This window comes from Macaca nemestrina, chromosome 20 (genome assembly GCF_043159975.1).
Source record: "Macaca nemestrina isolate mMacNem1 chromosome 20, mMacNem.hap1, whole genome shotgun sequence".
NCBI lineage: Eukaryota > Metazoa > Chordata > Mammalia > Primates > Cercopithecidae > Macaca > Macaca nemestrina.
The window spans coordinates 68,054,091-68,072,141 of NC_092144.1; the positions used below are offsets into that span (position 1 = coordinate 68,054,091).

An 18,051-nucleotide genomic window follows, 5' to 3' on the forward strand; every position below is an offset into this window, starting at 1 on the left:
GACCAATATAAGCATGCCAGGGCAGATATTTAGGCTAAATTGTGGGAGCTAAGAACATAAAGTACAGCCGGGCGCGGTGGCTCAAGCCTGTAATCCCAGCACTTTGGGAGGCCGAGGCGGGCGGATCACGAGGTCAGGAGATCGAGGCCATCCTGGCTAACACGGTGAAACCCCATCTCTACTAAAAAATACAAAAAACGGCCGGGCGCGGTGGCTCAAGCCTGTAATCCCAGCACTTTGGGAGGCCGAGACGGGCGGATCATGAGGTCAGGAGTTCGAGACCATCCTGGCTAACACGGTGAAACCCCGTCTCTACTAAAAAATACAAAAAACTAGCCGGGCGAGGTGGCGGGCGCCTGTAGTCCCGGCTACTCGGGAGGCTGAGGCAGGAGAATGGCGTAAAAACCCGGGAGGCGGAGCTTGCAGTGAGCTGAGATCCGGCCACTGCACTCCACCCTGGGCGACATAGCGAGACTCCGTCTCAAAAAAAAAAAAAAACACAAAAAACTAGCCGGGCGAGGTGGCAGCGCCTGTAGTCCCAGCTACTCGGGAGGCTGAGGCAGGAGAATGGTGTAAACCAGGGAGGCGGAGCTTGCAGTGAGCTGAGATCCGGCCACCGCACTCCAGCCTGGGCGACAGAGCCAGACTCCGTCTCAAAAAAATTAAAAAATTTAAAAAAAAGAACATAAAGTACATTGATTTTTTTATTACAGCTAGCAGATATTTAAGAATGTTAGCACAGGTCTTTTAATAAATTTTGCTTCCTAAGAGAAGTTACTATTTATTCCTAATTAGATGCAGAGGAAAGTCTGCACCTCTACTTTACTTTTTTTTTTTTTTGAGATGGAGTCTTGCTCTGTGGCCCAGGTTGGAGTGCAGTGGTCCGACCTCGGCTCACTGCAGCCTCCGCCTCTCAGGTCCTGGTTCAAGCAATTCTCCTGCCTCAGCCTCCCGAAGAGCTGGGATTACAGGCACATGCCACCATGCCCAGCTAATTTTTGTATTTTTAGTAGAGAAGAGGGTTTCACCATGTTGGCCAGGGTGGTCTTGAACTCCTGACCTTGTGATCCACCTGCCTCGGCCTCCCAAAGTGCTGGGATTACAGGCGTGAGCCACCGCACCCAGCCTTACTTTATTTTTTACAATATGAACTACTTTACCGGGGAGTTCATGAAGTCCCATCATATCTGGCTAATTTTTAAGTGGCAAAGACTTACTTTAATTTTTATTTGTCATCGTTATTATTTTGAGACACGATCTGACTCTGTCGCCCAGGCTGAAGTGCAGTGGCCCAATCATGGCTCACTGCAGCCTCGACCTCCCAGGCTCAAGTGATCCTTCCACCTCAGCCTCCCAAGTAGCTGGGACTATAGGGACATGCCACCATGCCTGTTTACATTTTTCATATTTTTTAGAGACGAGGTCTCTCTATGTTGCCCAGACTGAGCTCAAACTTCTGAGCTCAAGTGATTTGCCCACCTCAGCTTCCTGAAGTATTGAGATTACAGGTATTAGCCACCAGGCCTGGCCAAATTTTAATTTATTGTTTATTGTGTCAGAATATCTATGCCCGGCCAGGCGTGGGGCCTCACGCCTGTATTCCCAGAACTTTGGGATGCCGAGGCAGGCGGACCACCTGAGGTCAGGAGTTCGAGACCAGCCTGGCAACATGCCCAAACCCCATCTCTAGTAAAAATACAAAAATTAGCCAGGCATGGTGGCTCATACCTTTGATCTCAGCTACCCAGGAGGCTGAGGCAGGAAAATCACTGGAACCTGGGAGGTGGAGGCTGCAGTGAGCCGAGATCGCGCTGTTGCACTCCAACCTGGGCGACAGAGCAAGACCCTGTCTCAAAAACAAAAAAGAAAAAAAATGCCCAATACAGCAATGGAGATGATGACTATGGGAAATATAGGCCAAGCTACAGTGAATGTGAGGCATACCCATTTTTCAGATACTATATGGTCACCTTCTCAAGAGTATAGAGCAGAGAAGGGCTCATTTAGGGGGACAGGGATGGTGTCAGAGGTTCCAGAGGGCACCCAAGGGAGGCTGAGACTGCACCGCCTACGCCACCTGGGGGAAGTCAGGGTCAGAGGTGAGCATTGCTGCTGGGGCCACCTACTGTGTTCCTGTGTCTGACACCAGCCTGAGGCAAGCCAGCCTGAGTCCCTAAGTATGAAGATGTGTTGGCATCAGGCAGTTGGGAGGAACCCTGGGTACCCAGTGTTGGTAACCTCAGTGTCCTTAGACTAGTCACTCTATTGTCATTCCCGGCAGATCTCTGCGGCCCCAGAGAGCCTCCCTGCTGTGGGGCAGCTGCACAAGCCACCCAACACTTGCCAGCGTGACCCCGCTGCTGGGACACGGGCTCTTCAGGGTGGCTCTGTCTCAAGAAAAAAATTTTTTTAATTATATATTTTATGACCACACTGGTATAAAGATCAATATATTCCAGGCTGGAGTAGTCTTTATGTTCGTTTTTTCCATTTAACTTTAAAATCAATTTTTTTTCTTTTTTTTGAGACGGAGTCTGGCTCTGCTGCCCACGCTGGATTGTAGTGGCCTGATCTTGGGACACTGCAAGCTCTGCCTCTCGGGTTCACGTCATTCTCCTGCCTCAGCCTCCCGAGTAGCTGGGACTACAGGTGCCCACCACCACGCCCGGCTAATTTTTTTGTATTTTTAGTAGAGACAGGGTTTCACCACGTTAGCCAGGATGGTCTGGATCTCCTGACCTCATGATCTGCCTGCCTCGGCCTCCAAAAGTGCTGGTATTACAGGCGCGAGCCACCGGGCCTGGCCCTAAAATAAATTTAAAGATCATCATGAGAACCCCTCTCCTGCACCAAAACAAAGTTTCGTGGGCCTGTGGTCTCTCTTCTGCATCTAACGGAGGCATCTAACCTGGGTAGACTACAGTTGTCGGCCACGGGTTTCCTCAGCTTCTGCAGGCAGATGTGCTATCTGACTCCCTCTCCCATCCCAGACTCCACGTAGAAACCACAGCTGCGCTCAGAGGCCATCCCCTCACTACACAGCAACTCAAAGGACTCTCTTTTTGGGTGGTCGTAGGTGGGGAAGGCTGCTGAGAGGATCCTTGTTGGCGCTGGGTTTGGCTGTGGGGCTGGCTCAGCCGCAGCAGGGTGCCCCAGCATCCCTGAGTGAGCGGCACTTGTGGAGGGAGGGGCCTTAGGGCTGAGGCCTGGCACCTGCGTGGAGCGACAGCAGCTCTGGGAAGGGGCATTGATGGTGCTGGTGCGCGCCAGTCCAGGCATTCCCGCTGCCAGGAAGCTAACACTGCCTGAGGTACCTCTGCTTTTGAAGCCGCCGGGTATTGGAGAGTGGGAGTACAGATGAGGCAGAGGTGGAGCCGCTCTGCGTGGGGCAGCCCGGCTCGCCAGAAGGCACTGTGGAGTGGGCACAACTGGCGATCGCTGAGCATGTACAACCGCCGAAGCATCAGGACGCCTTTTGAGAACTGCTTCCTTAGGCAGTTTCGTCACCATGCATACATCGCAGAGGGCACTCACATACCTAGACGGCACAGCCCATGGCTCCTAGGCTACCGACCTGCACTGAATACTGTGGTGACGGTAACACAATGTTGTGTATTTAAACATAGAAAAGATACAGTAAAAATACAAAATAGAAGACAAATAGTACACTTGTATAAAGCACTTGCCAGGAAGGGAGCTTGTGAGACTGGAAGTTGCTCTGGGTGAGTCTGAGTGGTGAGTGAATGTGAAGGCCTGGGAAGTTATTATGCTGTGGACTGTATAAACATGGCGCACTGAGGCTACTAAACTGACAAATATATTTTCTTCTTCAATATAATTTATCTAACTGTAAGTTTTCGCTTTACATTTTTTTTCTTTCTGAGACAGAATCTCATTCTGCCACCCAGGTTGGAGTGCAGTGGCATGATCAGGGCTCACTGCAACCTCAACCTCCTGGGCTCAAGCGATCTTCCCATCTGAGTCTTCTGAGTAGCTGGGAACATAGGCACACATTACCACACCGGCTAATTTTTATATATTTAACATTTTTTTTTAGTTTTTGTGTAGATGGGATTTCACTATGTTGCCCAGGCTGGCTTCAAACTCCTGGCCTCCTTCCTCAGCCACCCAAAGTGCTGGAATTACAGGTGTGAGCCACTGTGCCTGGCCTGAAAAACTTTCTCTTATAACAACATATTAAAACATAAACAAGCCAGGCGCGATGGCTCATGCTTGTAATCCCATCACTTTGGGAGGCTGAGTTGGGCGGATCACAGGAGGTGAGGCATTCAAGACCATTCTGACCAATATGGTGAAACCTTGTCTCTACTAAAAATACAAAAAATAGCTGGTCATGGTGGTGCACGCCTGTAATCCCAGCTACTCGGGAGGCTGAGGCAGGAGAATCGCTTGAACCCAGGAGGCAGAGGCTGCAGTGAGCCGAGATCGCGCCATTGTACTCCAGCCTGAGTAACAAGAGCGAAACTCCGTCTCAAAAACAAAAACACTGTGTCATTTTAAAAGAAACAAATGATACATCATTATCCCACAGAAAGGTTATGCTCTGGAGGCAGCAGAAACAAAAGCTTTGTTTGAAAGAAGCGGAAGAAGGATTATACCTTTTTTAAAAACACAAAAACATCGGAGCTGTGCGCCTCCCGTCGGAGGCCAACCGCCGCCGTCAACCGTTCGCGCCGGCCGTGCCTGAGGTGCCGCCGAGAGGGCGAAGAGTCGCGGCCGCCGCGGAGGAGGAGGAGGAGCCAGCGCAGGCATGGCGTCCATCTTACTGAGGAGCTGCCGGGCCGCCGCCGCCTCAGGTCACCGCCCCGCGGGGTAGTCCGGAGGATCCAGCTCATCTCAGCTGTGCCAACATCCTAGGGTTGAGGAGCTGCCTGAAAGTTCCATTTGGCTGCTGTACTCGCATCCATCCTGTGTATCCGTCCTTCAGAGGCGATCACCTCAGCTGTTGCGCTCTGAGGCCCGAGTGCCTTCGCACGGCGTGGAGAGCGCCATGGACCCCCACCTCTGTGGGTTTTGTGGTCCCGGGGCCTCGGTGCCTTCCTGTATACGGATGGCACTCTTCGCGCCCTGTTGGCGATGACTCAATAGTAGTGAAGTCCCTCAAGTCCTTGAAGGACAAGAACAAGAAGGTGGGGGAAGGCGGCCTGGTGTACAGCGCCCCCGCAGAGGTGGTGGTGATCCTGGGGGCAGAAGGTGCTGGGCGAGCTGAGGCACTACTACCATGGCTTCCGCCTGCTAAGATCGACACCAAGATGGCAGCACGCATGCTCCGGCGCATCCTCAAGGGTCACACCCTGACCCGCGGGCAGGCAGGCAGTTCCTCCTGATCTGCGCCAATCTCTTCCACCTGGTGCGTGTTAGCAGTGGTGCTGTTTGTGGAGTTTCTGCTGCCTGTTGCTGTAAAACTCTTCCCCAGTATGTTGCCATCCACATCTGAGACTCAGTTCATCAAGGAGGAGAGGCTGAAGAAGGAGCTTTGGGTCAAGCTGGAGCTGGCCAAGTTCCTCCAGGACACCATTGAGATGGCCTTGAAGAACAAGGCAGCCAAGGGCAGCGCCACCAAAGAATTGTTTTTGTTTTTTGTTTTTCCAGAAGATCCGGGAGACAGGGGAGAGCCCCAGCAATGAGAAAATCATGCGTTTTTCCAAATTATTTGAGAATGAGCTGACCCTGGACAACCTGATACAGCCGCAGCTGGTGGCCCTTTGCAAGCTGCTCGAGCTACAGCTTCCTGCGCTTCCAGCTCACCATGCGGCTGCACTCCATAAAGGCAGAGGACAAGCTGATTGCTGAAGAAGGGGTCGACAGCCTGAATGTCAAGGAGATGCAGGTGGCATGTCAGGCACGAGGCATGTGGGCCCTGGGCGTCACAGAAAACCAGCTGAGGGGTCAGCTGAAGCAGTGGCTGGACCTGTACCTGCATCAGGAGATCCCAAGATCGCTGCTCATCCTGTCCCTGACCATGTACCTCCCGGACACCCTCTCACCAGCCGACCAGCTCAAGTCCACACTGCAGACCCTCCCAGAGATTGTGGCAAAGGAAGCGCAGGTGAAAGTGGCCGAGGTGGAGGGCGAGCAGGTGGACAACAAGGCCAAGCTGGAGGCCACACTGCAGGAGGAGGTGGCCATCCAGCAGGAGCACCGTGAGAGGAAGCTGCAGAAGCACTCCGAGCGGCGAAGGATGTTGAGCCCAAACATGTGGAAGCCGCTCCCCAAAGGCCAGGGGTCCAGCCACAGCCATAAGTGCCTGACACAGTCCTGCAGTCAGAGATCCTGAAGGACACTGCCCCCATGCTGGAGGGCTTGAAGGAGGAAGAGATCACTAAGGAGGAAATCAACATCCTCAGGAATGCCTGCTCTAAGCTGCAGGAACAGAAGTCACTCACCAAGGAGAAGGAGGAGCTGGAGCAGCTGAAGGAGGACATGCAGGACTACAGCGAGGACTTGAAGGAGGTCAAGAAGGAACTTTCAAAGACTGGCGAAGAAAAATACGTGGAAGAATCTAAAGCCAGCAAGAGACTGACAAAAAGGGTGCAGCAGATGACGGGCAGATCAACGGCTTGATCTCGCAGCTGGAGATGGACCAGCAGGCCAGCAAGTTGGCCCCAGCCAAGGGCATGCCCACGGGGGAGAATGTCATCAGTGTTGCCTAGCTCATCAATGCCTTGAAGCAAGTCAAGCACATTCCCGAAAGCAAGCTCACCAGCCTGGCCACAGCACTGGATGAAAATAAGGATGGCAGCCAGGCATGGTGGCTCATGCCTGTAATCCCAGCAATTTGGGAGGCCGAGGCGGGTGCATCACGAGGTCAGGAGATGGAGACCATCCTAACACGGTGAAACCCCATCTCTACTGAAAATACAAAAAATTAACCAGGCGTGCTGGTGGGCGCCTGTACTCCCAGCTACTCGGGAGGCTGAGGCAGGAGAATGGTGTGAACCCGGGAGGTGGAGCTTTCAGTGAGCTGAGATCACACCACTGCACTCCAGCCTGGGTAACAGAGCAAGACAACGTCTCAAAAAAAAAAAAAAAAAAAAAAAAAGAAAGAAAGAAAAGAAAAAAAAAAAAGAAAGAAGAGAAAAGGAAATAAGGATGGCAAGGTCAACTTCAACCACCTTGTCAAGGTGATTGAGCTGGTGGACAAAGATGTTCACGTCTGCACCAGCCAGGTGGCTGAGATTGTAGCAACACTGGAAAAAGAGAAGGTGGAGAAGGAGAAGGCCAAGGAGAAGGTGGAGAAGGAAGTCGCAGAGGTGAAGAGCTAGAGCCACCGGCCCAGGCACCTGTCCTCTTGCTGTGCCGCCACCCTGGCGAGGGCCATGAGAGCGATTGCTTTGTGGTGATTCTTAGTGGCTCATCTGATACTTTGGCTGGAATAAGTCAGAGACTTCCATAATCAAGTAAACTTTCATTTTCATCATTCCATGGAGATTGAATCTGTCTGGAATCCCAGAACCCCTCCACAGAATCGTGTCTGGATCCACTGTGGTATGGCTGCTACAGCCTCCTGGCTCTAGAGGCGGCCGGGCCAGGCCAAGGCAGGAAGGCGCCCCCCTGTGTGTAGCCTCACGTCTCAGCGTCTGACTGTGCTGCCCTGTCCCCAGGGAGGGGAATAAGGACCATGTGGGCTCTGCCCACACAGAGCTGGCTGCTGTGCCCACCCTCAGAGATGTCAGGAGACACAGCCTGGTCTCCTCAGGGCTAAAGATGCCTCCATTCACCTGTGGACCTTGATTTCTAGATTTCAGCATCAATAGACCTGTCTTCCTGAACGCTTTCAAGTTGGATCTGGGTCACTGTGGAGACAGAGGTATCTGCCATCTCTGTGGCCTCTGGAGAGTGATGTCTCCCTGCTGGGAGTGCCGCTTCTCACATGCGGTTTCCCTTGTGTATCAGAGCTCTTTCTTGACTTTCTATTTTCCCCCAATTCTTTAAGCAGTCGATTGGCACAGAGTTTTCCCACGCCGGTGTGCCTGCCCCAAGAGCCATCGTGACTCGGACGTAGCCCTGGCCATGAGACTCCCTTGGGTGGTGCTTGGGCTGTGCACCACAGGGGCTGCAGTGGATTTGCTGTGTCAGGGATGAGCCTGGCTCAGGGGTTGGTGGGGCTCTGAAGCGCATTTGGGGTTCTTTGTAGCTTCTAATGCGAGGTTTGAGTCCAGTGCACCCACAGCAGCATGCCTTTCTTACCCCTGTGGTGTTGCAGGCTCAGGCCCCTGGGCTCCTTTAACAAGCAAGCTGGTCACTGAAGCACGAAGATGCAGCACAGGGCATCCCCTGGGGCTTCAATGACAATACCTGCAGTGCTTAGGGTTTGCCCTGTGCCCTCTGGGTAGGGCGGCCTCTCCGCACTCGGCACTCGGCAGCATGGTCGGGCTGGCCAGGGCACGGGCAGACAGTGTCCTGTGGCCACCTCCACCCTCCTGCCCAGCCGGCTGTTTCACACTCATCTTTTTAAGGTCAGGTTGGTTCCTGGCAAAAATGTCCCTCCAGGGGCCTCCAAGCATAGGATTTGGAAGACATAGGAACAGCACAGGCAGCCAGGAAAGCAGCTGCGCTCAGAGGATGCCTTCTCCATTACTCAAAGCTTCTTTTTGTTCAGCCAGTAAAGAAACTTGACAAAATAGGAACAGGAGATATTTCTCAATTGTAAACCTTTGTGCAGGGATAGTTGGCTTCCAAAGGCTTTCAGATTTCAATTACTTGAGAAAGAAGTTTGTTTTAGATCCTTAATATTTATGAATTCTCAAAAAAATTGATGAATAGGCATTTTATAGCTTTAACCCTGCAAGTGTTTCTTAATGAGTATACTAACTGCCCTGGGGCACGTAGGTAAGTGTAAATGCTGTGGTTTGAGCTGAGTTTTCATCTGTAATCCCAGTGCTTGAGGTGGCCAAGGCCAGAGGATAACCCAAGCCCAGGAATTGGAGGCCAGGCTGGACAATGGAATGAGACCATGTTACTTTCTTTCTTTGTCTTTTTCTTTTTTTTTTTTTTTTTTTTCTGAGATGGAGTCTTGCTCTGTCGCCCAGGCTGGAGTGCAGTGGCATGATCTCGGCTCACTGCAACCTCCACCTCCTGGGTTCAAACAATTTTCCTGCCCCACAGACGAACACCACCATACCTGGCTAATTTTTGTACTTTTAGTAGAGACGGGGTCTCACTACGTTGGCCAGGCTGGTCTCGAATTCCTGACTTCAAGTGATCCACCTGCCTTGGCCTCCCAAAGTGCCAGGATCATGGCATGAGCCACTGAGGCCAGCCCTTTTTTCCTTTTTTTGAGATGGGATCTCCCCAGACTGGGGTGTAGTGGTGCAGTTACAGCTCACTACAGCCTTGACTGCCCAGGCTCAAGTGATCCTCCCATCTCAACTAGAATTACAGGCTTGAGCCACAGTGCCTGGTAATTTCCCAATTTTGTAGAGATGGGACTTAGCTATGTTGCCTACACTGGTCTTGAACTCCTGGTGTCAAGCAATTCTCCAGTCTCGGCCTTGGCCTCCCAAAGTGGTGGGATTCTAGGTGTGAGCCACTGCGCCTGGCCTTTAAAATTTCAATCTCTCCAAAACCTCCAAAATATTCTTTAGTTAGTTCTTCAGAAGTAGCTGGGCTCAATCCACCCACAAAAACCTTTCAGGGGGTTCTTTCCCTTTTCAAGCTTTGGCTCTATGTGGCAGGGGTGGGGGGTGGTCCTATCAATTTGCCATCCAGCTTCTGTTCTTTCCATTCCAAGGCCTTAACAGCACTAGCATTTTCCAAAAGCACAAATACAAATCCCCTTGATCTTCCAGTAACTGTTTTAACTGTGCAGTCTGCAACCAGCCTAAGTCAAGACACACCATCAGATCTTTTTGCTTGTAACACTGTACCATCATCCTGCAGATCTTGGATCCCTCTGTGATTTCCTCTGTATTGCTTGCGGTACTCATTCAGGTCTTTGCTGGTCCTGGAGGAGTTGTAGGCAGGGGGCTGCTGGTGCACACTCAGGGTAAGGAAGCAGTGTATGCTATGGAGTTGGACTTCAAATGGTGGTGGAAGACAGTCATTATAATTTTATGGGACCACGGTGGTGTGTGTGGTCTGTTGTTGACTGAAACGCCATCACCTCATGTGGGGAGCTGCCAGAAGCCTGTAAGAGTAGCTGCCTGAAGCCCTTTGGGGGTAGCACTCTAAGGTCCCTTAGATCACATGGGTGTAGCACCCTGAGGCCCTGGCGGGAATGACTGTTGGAACCTCTGTCAGTGGTAAGTGATGCCAGTGTCCTCTGTGGAGCAAACTGCTGGGGTCCCTGGTGGTTCCCACAGTGTAGCTGACACTCGTGGCCTCTGCTTTTCTTCTTTGTTCACAGTGTTCTCCTGGCATCTCAGGTATGCATTATCTCACCAGTGAACTTTTTCATGTGGACGTTCTCGGGTTTTTTTGTTTTACTCCACTGTGTTGCTGCAGATCTTCAATGGGTCCTTGAGCGTTCTGGGCTATTCTGGCTTGTGAATATCTGTCTGTAGTTGATTTGTGTGTGGGTAGTGGGAGGGGGAAATGAAGGTTGGTATCTCCTACTCCACCGTCTTGGTGATGTTGCTCCACTCTTTCCTTTCTTTTTTTTCCAAAATAACCCAGCAACATTGCCCCAACTAAAGCCATTAAGATAATTCCTGGCCTGGTGCGGTGGTTCACGCCTGTAATCCCAGCACTTTGGGAGGCTGAGGTGGGTGGATCACTAGAGGTCAGGAGTTCAAGAGCAGGCTGGCCAACATGGTGAAGCCTCATCTCTACCAAAAAATACAAAAATTAGCTGGGTGTGGTGGCACGAGCCCGTGGTCCCAGCTACTCGGGAGGCTGAGGCACAAGAATCGCTTAAACCCAGGGAGTGGAGGTTGCAGTGAGCTGACAGACGTCGCGCCACTGCACTCCAGCCTGGGTGACAGAGCGAGACCCTGTCTCTAGATAAATAAATAAAATAGAGCCATTAAGATAATTCCTCAAAAACAGTAAGTTGCCAGGCATTCACATTTCTCCTTTATTCTCGTTTTTGTTTTGTTTGAGACGGAGTCTCACTCTGTCACCAGGCTGGAGTGCAGTGGTGCGATCTCAGCTCACTGCAACCTCTGCCTCCTGGGTTCAAGTGATTCTCCTGCCTCAGCCTCCCAAGTAGCTGGAACTACAGGTGCGCATCACCACACTCAGCTAATTTTTGTATTTTTAGTAGAGATGGGTTTCACCATGTTGGCCAAGATGGTCTCGATATCCTGACCTCTTGATCCGCCCGCTTCTGCCTCCCAAAGTGCTGGAATTACAGGCGTGAGCCACCATGCCTGGACCCTCATTCTTGTTTTCTTTTTCTCGGTTGCTTGGTTTGCATTAGGACTTTCCCAGGGTGTAACTGCGTCTCCCTCCCCTGTCCAATCTCCCCACCTGTCATCCCTGAGACAATAAACCTGGGTCCATCTCTGGAAGGATAAGAGCCCAGATCTGTGGCCAGTGGCTCACTGGGGCTATGGGGATGTGTTTGCATTGAAGGTACAGATAGGGCCCCAGGAATGTCTTGGTTTCTGTGCCCAACCCAAGTGTGCTGATGCCTCCCGAGAGTCAGGGGAACTAAGCATGCCCGTCTCCACACACACACACACAGGCCACCCACTCTTCTCTCCACGCAGCCCCTCTGCTGCCCTTGATTAGTCACAGACACCAAGGTGGGTGAAGTAGGGAGTAGGCTGACTGTCCACAGTGGCCCCCAGCAGCCAGGTACCGGAAAGAGGCGTAAAAGGGAGTCCCACCTTTACTCTTGCAGATGATGGCTCCTCTGGTGACGATTTCAGAATTCAACATGTTTTACAATCAAAACTAGCATTTGATAATAAATAAAAATCAACAGCCCAGCCAAACACACCATCCACATACTCCCAATGTGAGAGCAGGAAGACTCTTGTGCCTTAACTCCCTTCCTGCCACCAGCTCCCTCTCTCCCTCCCTCCTCTGTCTCTAGCCCAGCAATCCCTCCACTCCGGTTCTGCCCAGCTGTTGGGAATCTTGGACAGCTTCCTGAGATCCCTGTGCATCCAGTCAGGGTTGGGGCAGCAGAAAACGAAGACCCACTCAAGACCTTATCAGTGCGTGCTTGACTCCTGGTCTCTCTTCTCATGCTTTGTTTGATTCGACATACCTCCCCCAACAACTTGATTTGCATTGATAAGTGTCACTGTGTTTTCCTTTGACACGACCCTGTTGCAGTTTGCCGAGCCCTTGATGGTACCAGGCTCTGGGCACGTAGAACCTACATCCTCATTGGAAACCCAGAGAGCTAAAGCTCCTCAGCCAGGGTCACAGAGCGAGCAGAGCTGGAGCCTGGACACCAAGCCAAGCCCCTCTGTTTTGAATTCTTGCTCTTCAACTACAGCTCAGTCTCCTCCCAGGAAGTGGTGATCCCCGCTTTGGGCGGGACAGGGTTAAGTGCCTCAGAGGTCATAGGTCGCAGGTGGGATGTGAAGTCTGTGCAGTCGCCCACCTTCTCTGGGCTTGTGGGCAAGGACAGTGCAGCCTTGGGGGATGGGAGTTAGGAGCCCCAGCGGGTAACAGTGACCTGAGCCGTGGCACGGGTCCCCTGGCTCCATCTTATGCTCTGTTGCCACCGTCCTGAAATGATCAACTATTTTTGAACAAGGGGACTTGCATTTCCATTTTGTACAGGGGCCCCTCGAATTATGTCTCAGGTCCTGGTAAGAGCTCCTTGGGAGTGGTTACTTATCTTTTTGTATAAGCAGAGTCTTGCTATGTTGCCCAGGCTGGTCCCAAACTCCTGGACTCAAGCAATCCTCCGGCATCAGCATCCCAAAGCACGGGAACAACAGGCACGCCACCACATACCGCCCTGGGAGACAGCCTTTGGGGATGACGCCCGTTCCTTTGTTGTTCCGTGGTGGTGGGGAGGACGGCTCCTGAGGGGCAGCTGCCGAACAGTCCTGTGCTTGCCATTCCAGGCGTCTGAGCTGATTCTGGATGCAGCGGCAGCAGCCCCGGCACTCCCTGAGGAAAGTGAGTGGCTGGAGCCCACCCAGCTCCTGCAGAGTCTGCACACCAGGGCGGAGGCCGAGGCGCCCCATGCCCCTGGCTTGCTGGGTGAGTCTGGCTCCTGTGTGGATTAAGGGTTGGAAATGGAGTTTGGCACCTCAACCCAAAGTCACAGACTTTGTTAATGGGTGGAGTTGGGGGCTTCGGTGGTAAACTCCACACTTCCCCCAGAAACCATGCACACCTCCTGTGGGGACTGAGATCAGGGGCCCCTAGAACTGCCACATATATCGTTCAGCCCACGAGAAGGGCCTCAGCCTCCCCACCTGAACAGCAGCCAAGGCAGACAGTCTGACAGTGTTGGAGCACAGGGTTACCCAGAAGGCCAGCCAGGTAAGAATAAGGGGCCAGTGCTGTGGGATCTGCTCCCAAAACACATGCCCTTCTTTTTTTTTTTTTTTGGAGATGGAGTCTTGCTCTGTTGCCCAGGCTGGAGTGCAGTAGTGCAATCTCGGCTCACTGCAACCTCTGCCTCCCGGATTCAAGCGATTCTCCTGCCTCAGCCTCCTGAGTAGCTGGGATTACAGGTGCCCACCGCCATACCTGGCTAATTTTTGTATTTTAGTAGAGATGGGGTTTCACCATGTTGGGCAGGCTGGTCTTGAACTCGTCACCTCATGATCCACGCTCCTCGGCCTGCCAAAGTGCTGGGATTATAGGCGTAAGCCACTGCGCCCAGCCACATGTGCCCTTGTATCTTAAAGGACAGAACTGAGGGCACAGGGGACATATTGAGCAGAAGAAGGGCCCAGACTTGGCTCAGTCATTGGGGTCCTCCACGCCCCTGGGGGGCACAGGGAGATGCCAAAGCCATCCACTCACTACAGGTGACCTGTCTCCCTCGCCCTCCACAGGGTCCCGGGCCCGCCTGTCTCTGAAGCCATGTATCTGGGACGAGCCTGAGGATCTTCTCGCAGGGCCCTCCTCAGACCTGCGTGCAGAAGGGGCTGTGATCTCAAGCCTCAAGGGTCCGAGTGCTCAGAAAATCAGTTCCCGAAGGAGAAACAGGAACACTGACCAGAGCGTCCGCCACCAGCCATCCCTCAAGCACACCAAAGGTGGCACCCAAGAGGCTGCTGCAGCGGTCTCAGCAACGCTGCGTGGGCCCCGAGGTGGGCGGCCCTTCCAGTGTGCCGACTGCGGGATGGTCTTCACCTGGGTCACCCACTTCATCGAGCACCAGAAGACCCATCGCGAGGAAGGGCCCTTTCCGTGTCCCGAGTGTGGCAGGGTCTTCCTGCACAGCTCTGTCCTTGCTGAGCACGGCAAGATCCACCTGTTGGAGCCACCCAGGAAGAAAGTCCCCCGGAGCAAGGGCCCCCGGGAGTCCGCCCCACCCGGGGATGGAGCCCAAGGCTCAGTGGCCCCTCGCAGCCCCAAGAGACCCTTCCAGTGTAGCGTCTGCGGGAAGGCCTTCCCCTGGATGGTCCACCTCATCGACCATCAGAAACTACACACGGCCCACGGCCACATGTGAATGGCCAGCCTCGGGCCTTGGCCACCTGGCCCTGAGTCCCCGGGGGGCACCGATGGGCACCAGAAGATGGGGGACATCCCCCAGCCCCACCAACCCCTGGCCACCATGGGACTCCTCTTGAAGGACACAGGCTGCTTCTCAGAAGATCCTGGACACCTGCTCCAGAGCCGAGCATGGCTTCCCAGGATCTCGGCCAAGAAGCAGCAGTTCCACAGCAAAACCTGGTCAGTCCTGCACACTGTGTTTTGCAAGTGGCTTGAAGAGGAGTTTCATTAGCGTCTCGTCTTTCAGAAGCCTTGTCCAGGTCTCCCTGTGAGCACCTGACTCAGGGGCAGACTCTGCCGCTGGGTTTTCATTTCACTGTGGATATCCCTGAGGCCATGAGGGCGGGAGCCGGCCTGGGCAGCTCCAACTCCAGAGAAGGGTACAGCTGACCCCGGCTGCCCTCCTGCCAGCTCAGCCCCCTTGGAACCTAACAGATAAACAGGGTTTTGTTTTTTTTCCTTTTTTGGGAAACATAAAATTTACCATTTCAGTCATTAAAAATGCACAGTTCAGTGGCATTAAACACATTCACAACACTGTGCAACTACCAGCACTCTTTAGCTCCAAAGACATTTTCATCTCGCCCAGAAAGAGAGCCCACAGGCCTCAGCACGCCTTCGCCGTTCCGCCTGCCCTGACAACCAGAATCTGCTTCCTGTCTCTAAGGATTTCAGGCGCAGTCTTTAGGCCTGACCAAAACTGACCTGCCTATATTTTGTTTGACTTACAGAAGGAGTTTTTTTTTGAGATGGATGCCAACATTTGTTTAAACCATAAAAATCTGGCATTCTGGTCTGCCAGGAAGAACCAGATGGTCTCCAAAGAGTGGGGCGGCCTCTCCTGCTAGACTGGAGCAGAGGTGGGCAGGCGGTGAGGTCACAGCAGGGAGCCAGCCTCAGATTCAGCGTCTCGCCCATCCCCAACTCATTGTTGCTGGACACTTGTCCTCTTTCAAGCCTTAAAAGTTTTTGTCTTTTTCTTTTTCTCCTCCCAACTTCACTTTGAAACACAGTGTTGGGCTGACTGTGAATCTGCACAGGCAGACATTTTTCCAAGTCGCCTTCTAACTCAAAAGCCTTTGGACCTACCCACGTCACATCCGCCTGCTGCTGATTCTCAACCAATCTGCCCCCACTCTCGGCCTCTGTCCCCGACGGCCCTCACAGGCTGTGCAGGTCCCGCGGACCCGCCGCTGCCTTCACTTCATCCTCGCTGCCGTGCTTGCCTTCTCGCGCTTGCCTTCTGGAGCGCCCCCAACCGGGCCTCTGGACTTTGCTTCCCCGGCTCCCTCCGGCATCCCCAGCTTTTCCCTGCAGTCCCCACTGGGGGCTCCTGGCTCTATCCTATGCCTTAATTGCTGATGGGCTCCAGCTCCCCTCCTGGGGCCTTCTCTCTCATCCTGCAAAGGAGGAGCTTCTTCTACCGAGCTCAGGATGGAGGGTGGGGTCTTGGCCCCGCAGTCAGCCCATTACTCTGGGAAGCCCCCCTGAGCCTTCTCTCAGGGGCAGATCGATCATCTCGCACAATGGGATATGTAAAGATAGCTCTCCCGAGTGCCCCCACTTGTTGGGAGCCAGGGGCTCATTCCATGCAGTTTCCATCTCGGTCTCCACCTGCTGGAGGCACAATCACAGCTGTTTGTTGGTGCCAGAATTGCACAAGAAAGTGGGTGCCATTGAACACAGGGCATCAGTCAGGCTCAAGTCTACCTGGGCTGGCCCCACAGACATCCATCTCGTGTCCCTCAGTCCTCCAATTGAGTTTGTCCAAATAACTCATCTTCCCTTGTGCAAAAACAACAAAAAACATGCAAACTGCCTCCCCTCTGGGGTTCCCACTCTCCTCAGAGGGACCACCACCTTCCAAGGCCCCAGAAGGATTTTTGATTGCCCTGGGAACCCACCTCCCAACCCCTCTGAGTTCTCTTTTCTCCTCTGCACCATCAGCCCCAGGCTCTCTCCCCATTTCTTGAATGCCTGCAGCTGCCTCTAAGCAAACTCTGCCTCCAGCCCGTTCCCTCTGCCCCATCCCCATCCTGCAGCCAACAGGGTCCCTCTAAAATGCAGACACTGAAAAGACAAACCCCAGCAGGGCAGCTCCATCGTGTCTTTTGTGGCCCTGCTGCCTCCACAGCTCCCAGCACTGGGATGGTGGAGGCTGGTGTCCTTAACTCACTGTGTCTCTGCCTAACTCCACACTGCCTCTCACCTTGGCCTCCTCCTGTGCCTAGAACAGTCTCCACTGCCACACTTGACCACACTCAGCATACAACAGGCCCTGCAGAGTGAAGGGATGACTCAATGAGTGAGGGGAAGTCCCTGTGGAGATAACTGAGACACTGTTGTGGGCTGCAGTTTCCAGCCGGGGAAGCCTCCCTCAACCTCTGAGGGGAGGTGGGCCACCCCGGAGGGCCACTCTCACGCACTCCACCTTAGCTGACAGAAGCAAGGACGTGGCCCAGGGTCCTGGAGCAGTTGTGGCAGCTGCCGCAACTCTCGAAAGCCACCACGTGGTGTTCTTCGCCCAACTTGCCCAGTCCCAAGACCCTGCCTGAGCTGCAGTGAGACACAAAGCTAGCCTCTCTCTTCTCTTTAGGTTCACCCCAGCTGTGGAAGCCCCAGCACCTCAGCACGCCTCCCTCACCCTGTGCCTTCCTCTGCCAGCACTCCCCAAAGACCCCAACACCCCCATCATAATGTGCCCCAGTCTCCTGTCCTCCAGCCCTTGTCACAGGAGCTGTGAGCCCAGCCCTGGGCACTTAATGCTCTGGAAGACTAGAGTCTCACAGGTCACCTTTCTCCCTGGCAGCCAGGGTCTCTTGGGTCAGAGGAGGGCTGGACACTGCTAGGTTTTGAAGCTCTCAAAAAAAAATTTTTTTTTAAGGGAGAAATATGTCCAGGGAGCTGTAACTGTCACAGTATATTTTAAATGTATATGTTGAACAGATTAGCTTTTTAAACATTAACATACAGCATGACACAGTTCTGCTATCCATGCTGTGATTGCAGGATTGCTTGGAAGCTACACTGATGTGCAGCCCACCTGCTCATGGTGGGGGTTCCTGTCCCAGGCCACACAGAGAGGCAACCAGCAATGCTCTGCTTGGAGATTCGGACAGGAAGCCAAGAAGGAGCTGAGAAGGGCCCAGCCAGTGGTTATGAAAGAGCAGGAGGTTCAGACCACAGCAAGGGCGGCACCGGAGTAGCCTCCAGCTCGTCTTATTTGACTGGTAGTGTTATTAAAGCCTTTGAAATCCCTACCAGCTTTTAAAAATCAAGAGATTTCACACAGAAATCACGATCTCTGGGTTCTTTTGAGAAATCCAGACCTGGGACGCTGGGCTTACCAGTCTGCAAGACCCCACTTGGCTGGAGCCAAGCAGCACCTGCCCCTGTAGAAAGAGCCCGCCCCTGCTGGCATGTACGGTTTAGAAACCTGGCTGA

The 18,051-nt window shown here is 53.2% G+C and overlaps 1 protein-coding gene and 1 pseudogene across 1 annotated transcript in view; both read left to right on the top strand.

Moving 5' to 3' along the window:
• Window positions 1-18,051, top strand: part of LOC105488065 (zinc finger protein 135) — a 39,562-nt gene that overhangs the window by 10,574 nt on the left and 10,937 nt on the right. The window contains exons 5-7 of the mRNA XM_071086219.1: window positions 12,996-13,134; window positions 13,941-14,559; window positions 15,684-15,923. Coding sequence (XP_070942320.1) covers window positions 12,996-13,134; window positions 13,941-14,559; window positions 15,684-15,923 — 998 coding nt within the window. The remainder of the gene's footprint in view (window positions 1-12,995; window positions 13,135-13,940; window positions 14,560-15,683; window positions 15,924-18,051) is intronic.
• Window positions 908-9,004, top strand: LOC105488064 (mitochondrial proton/calcium exchanger protein-like; annotated as a pseudogene).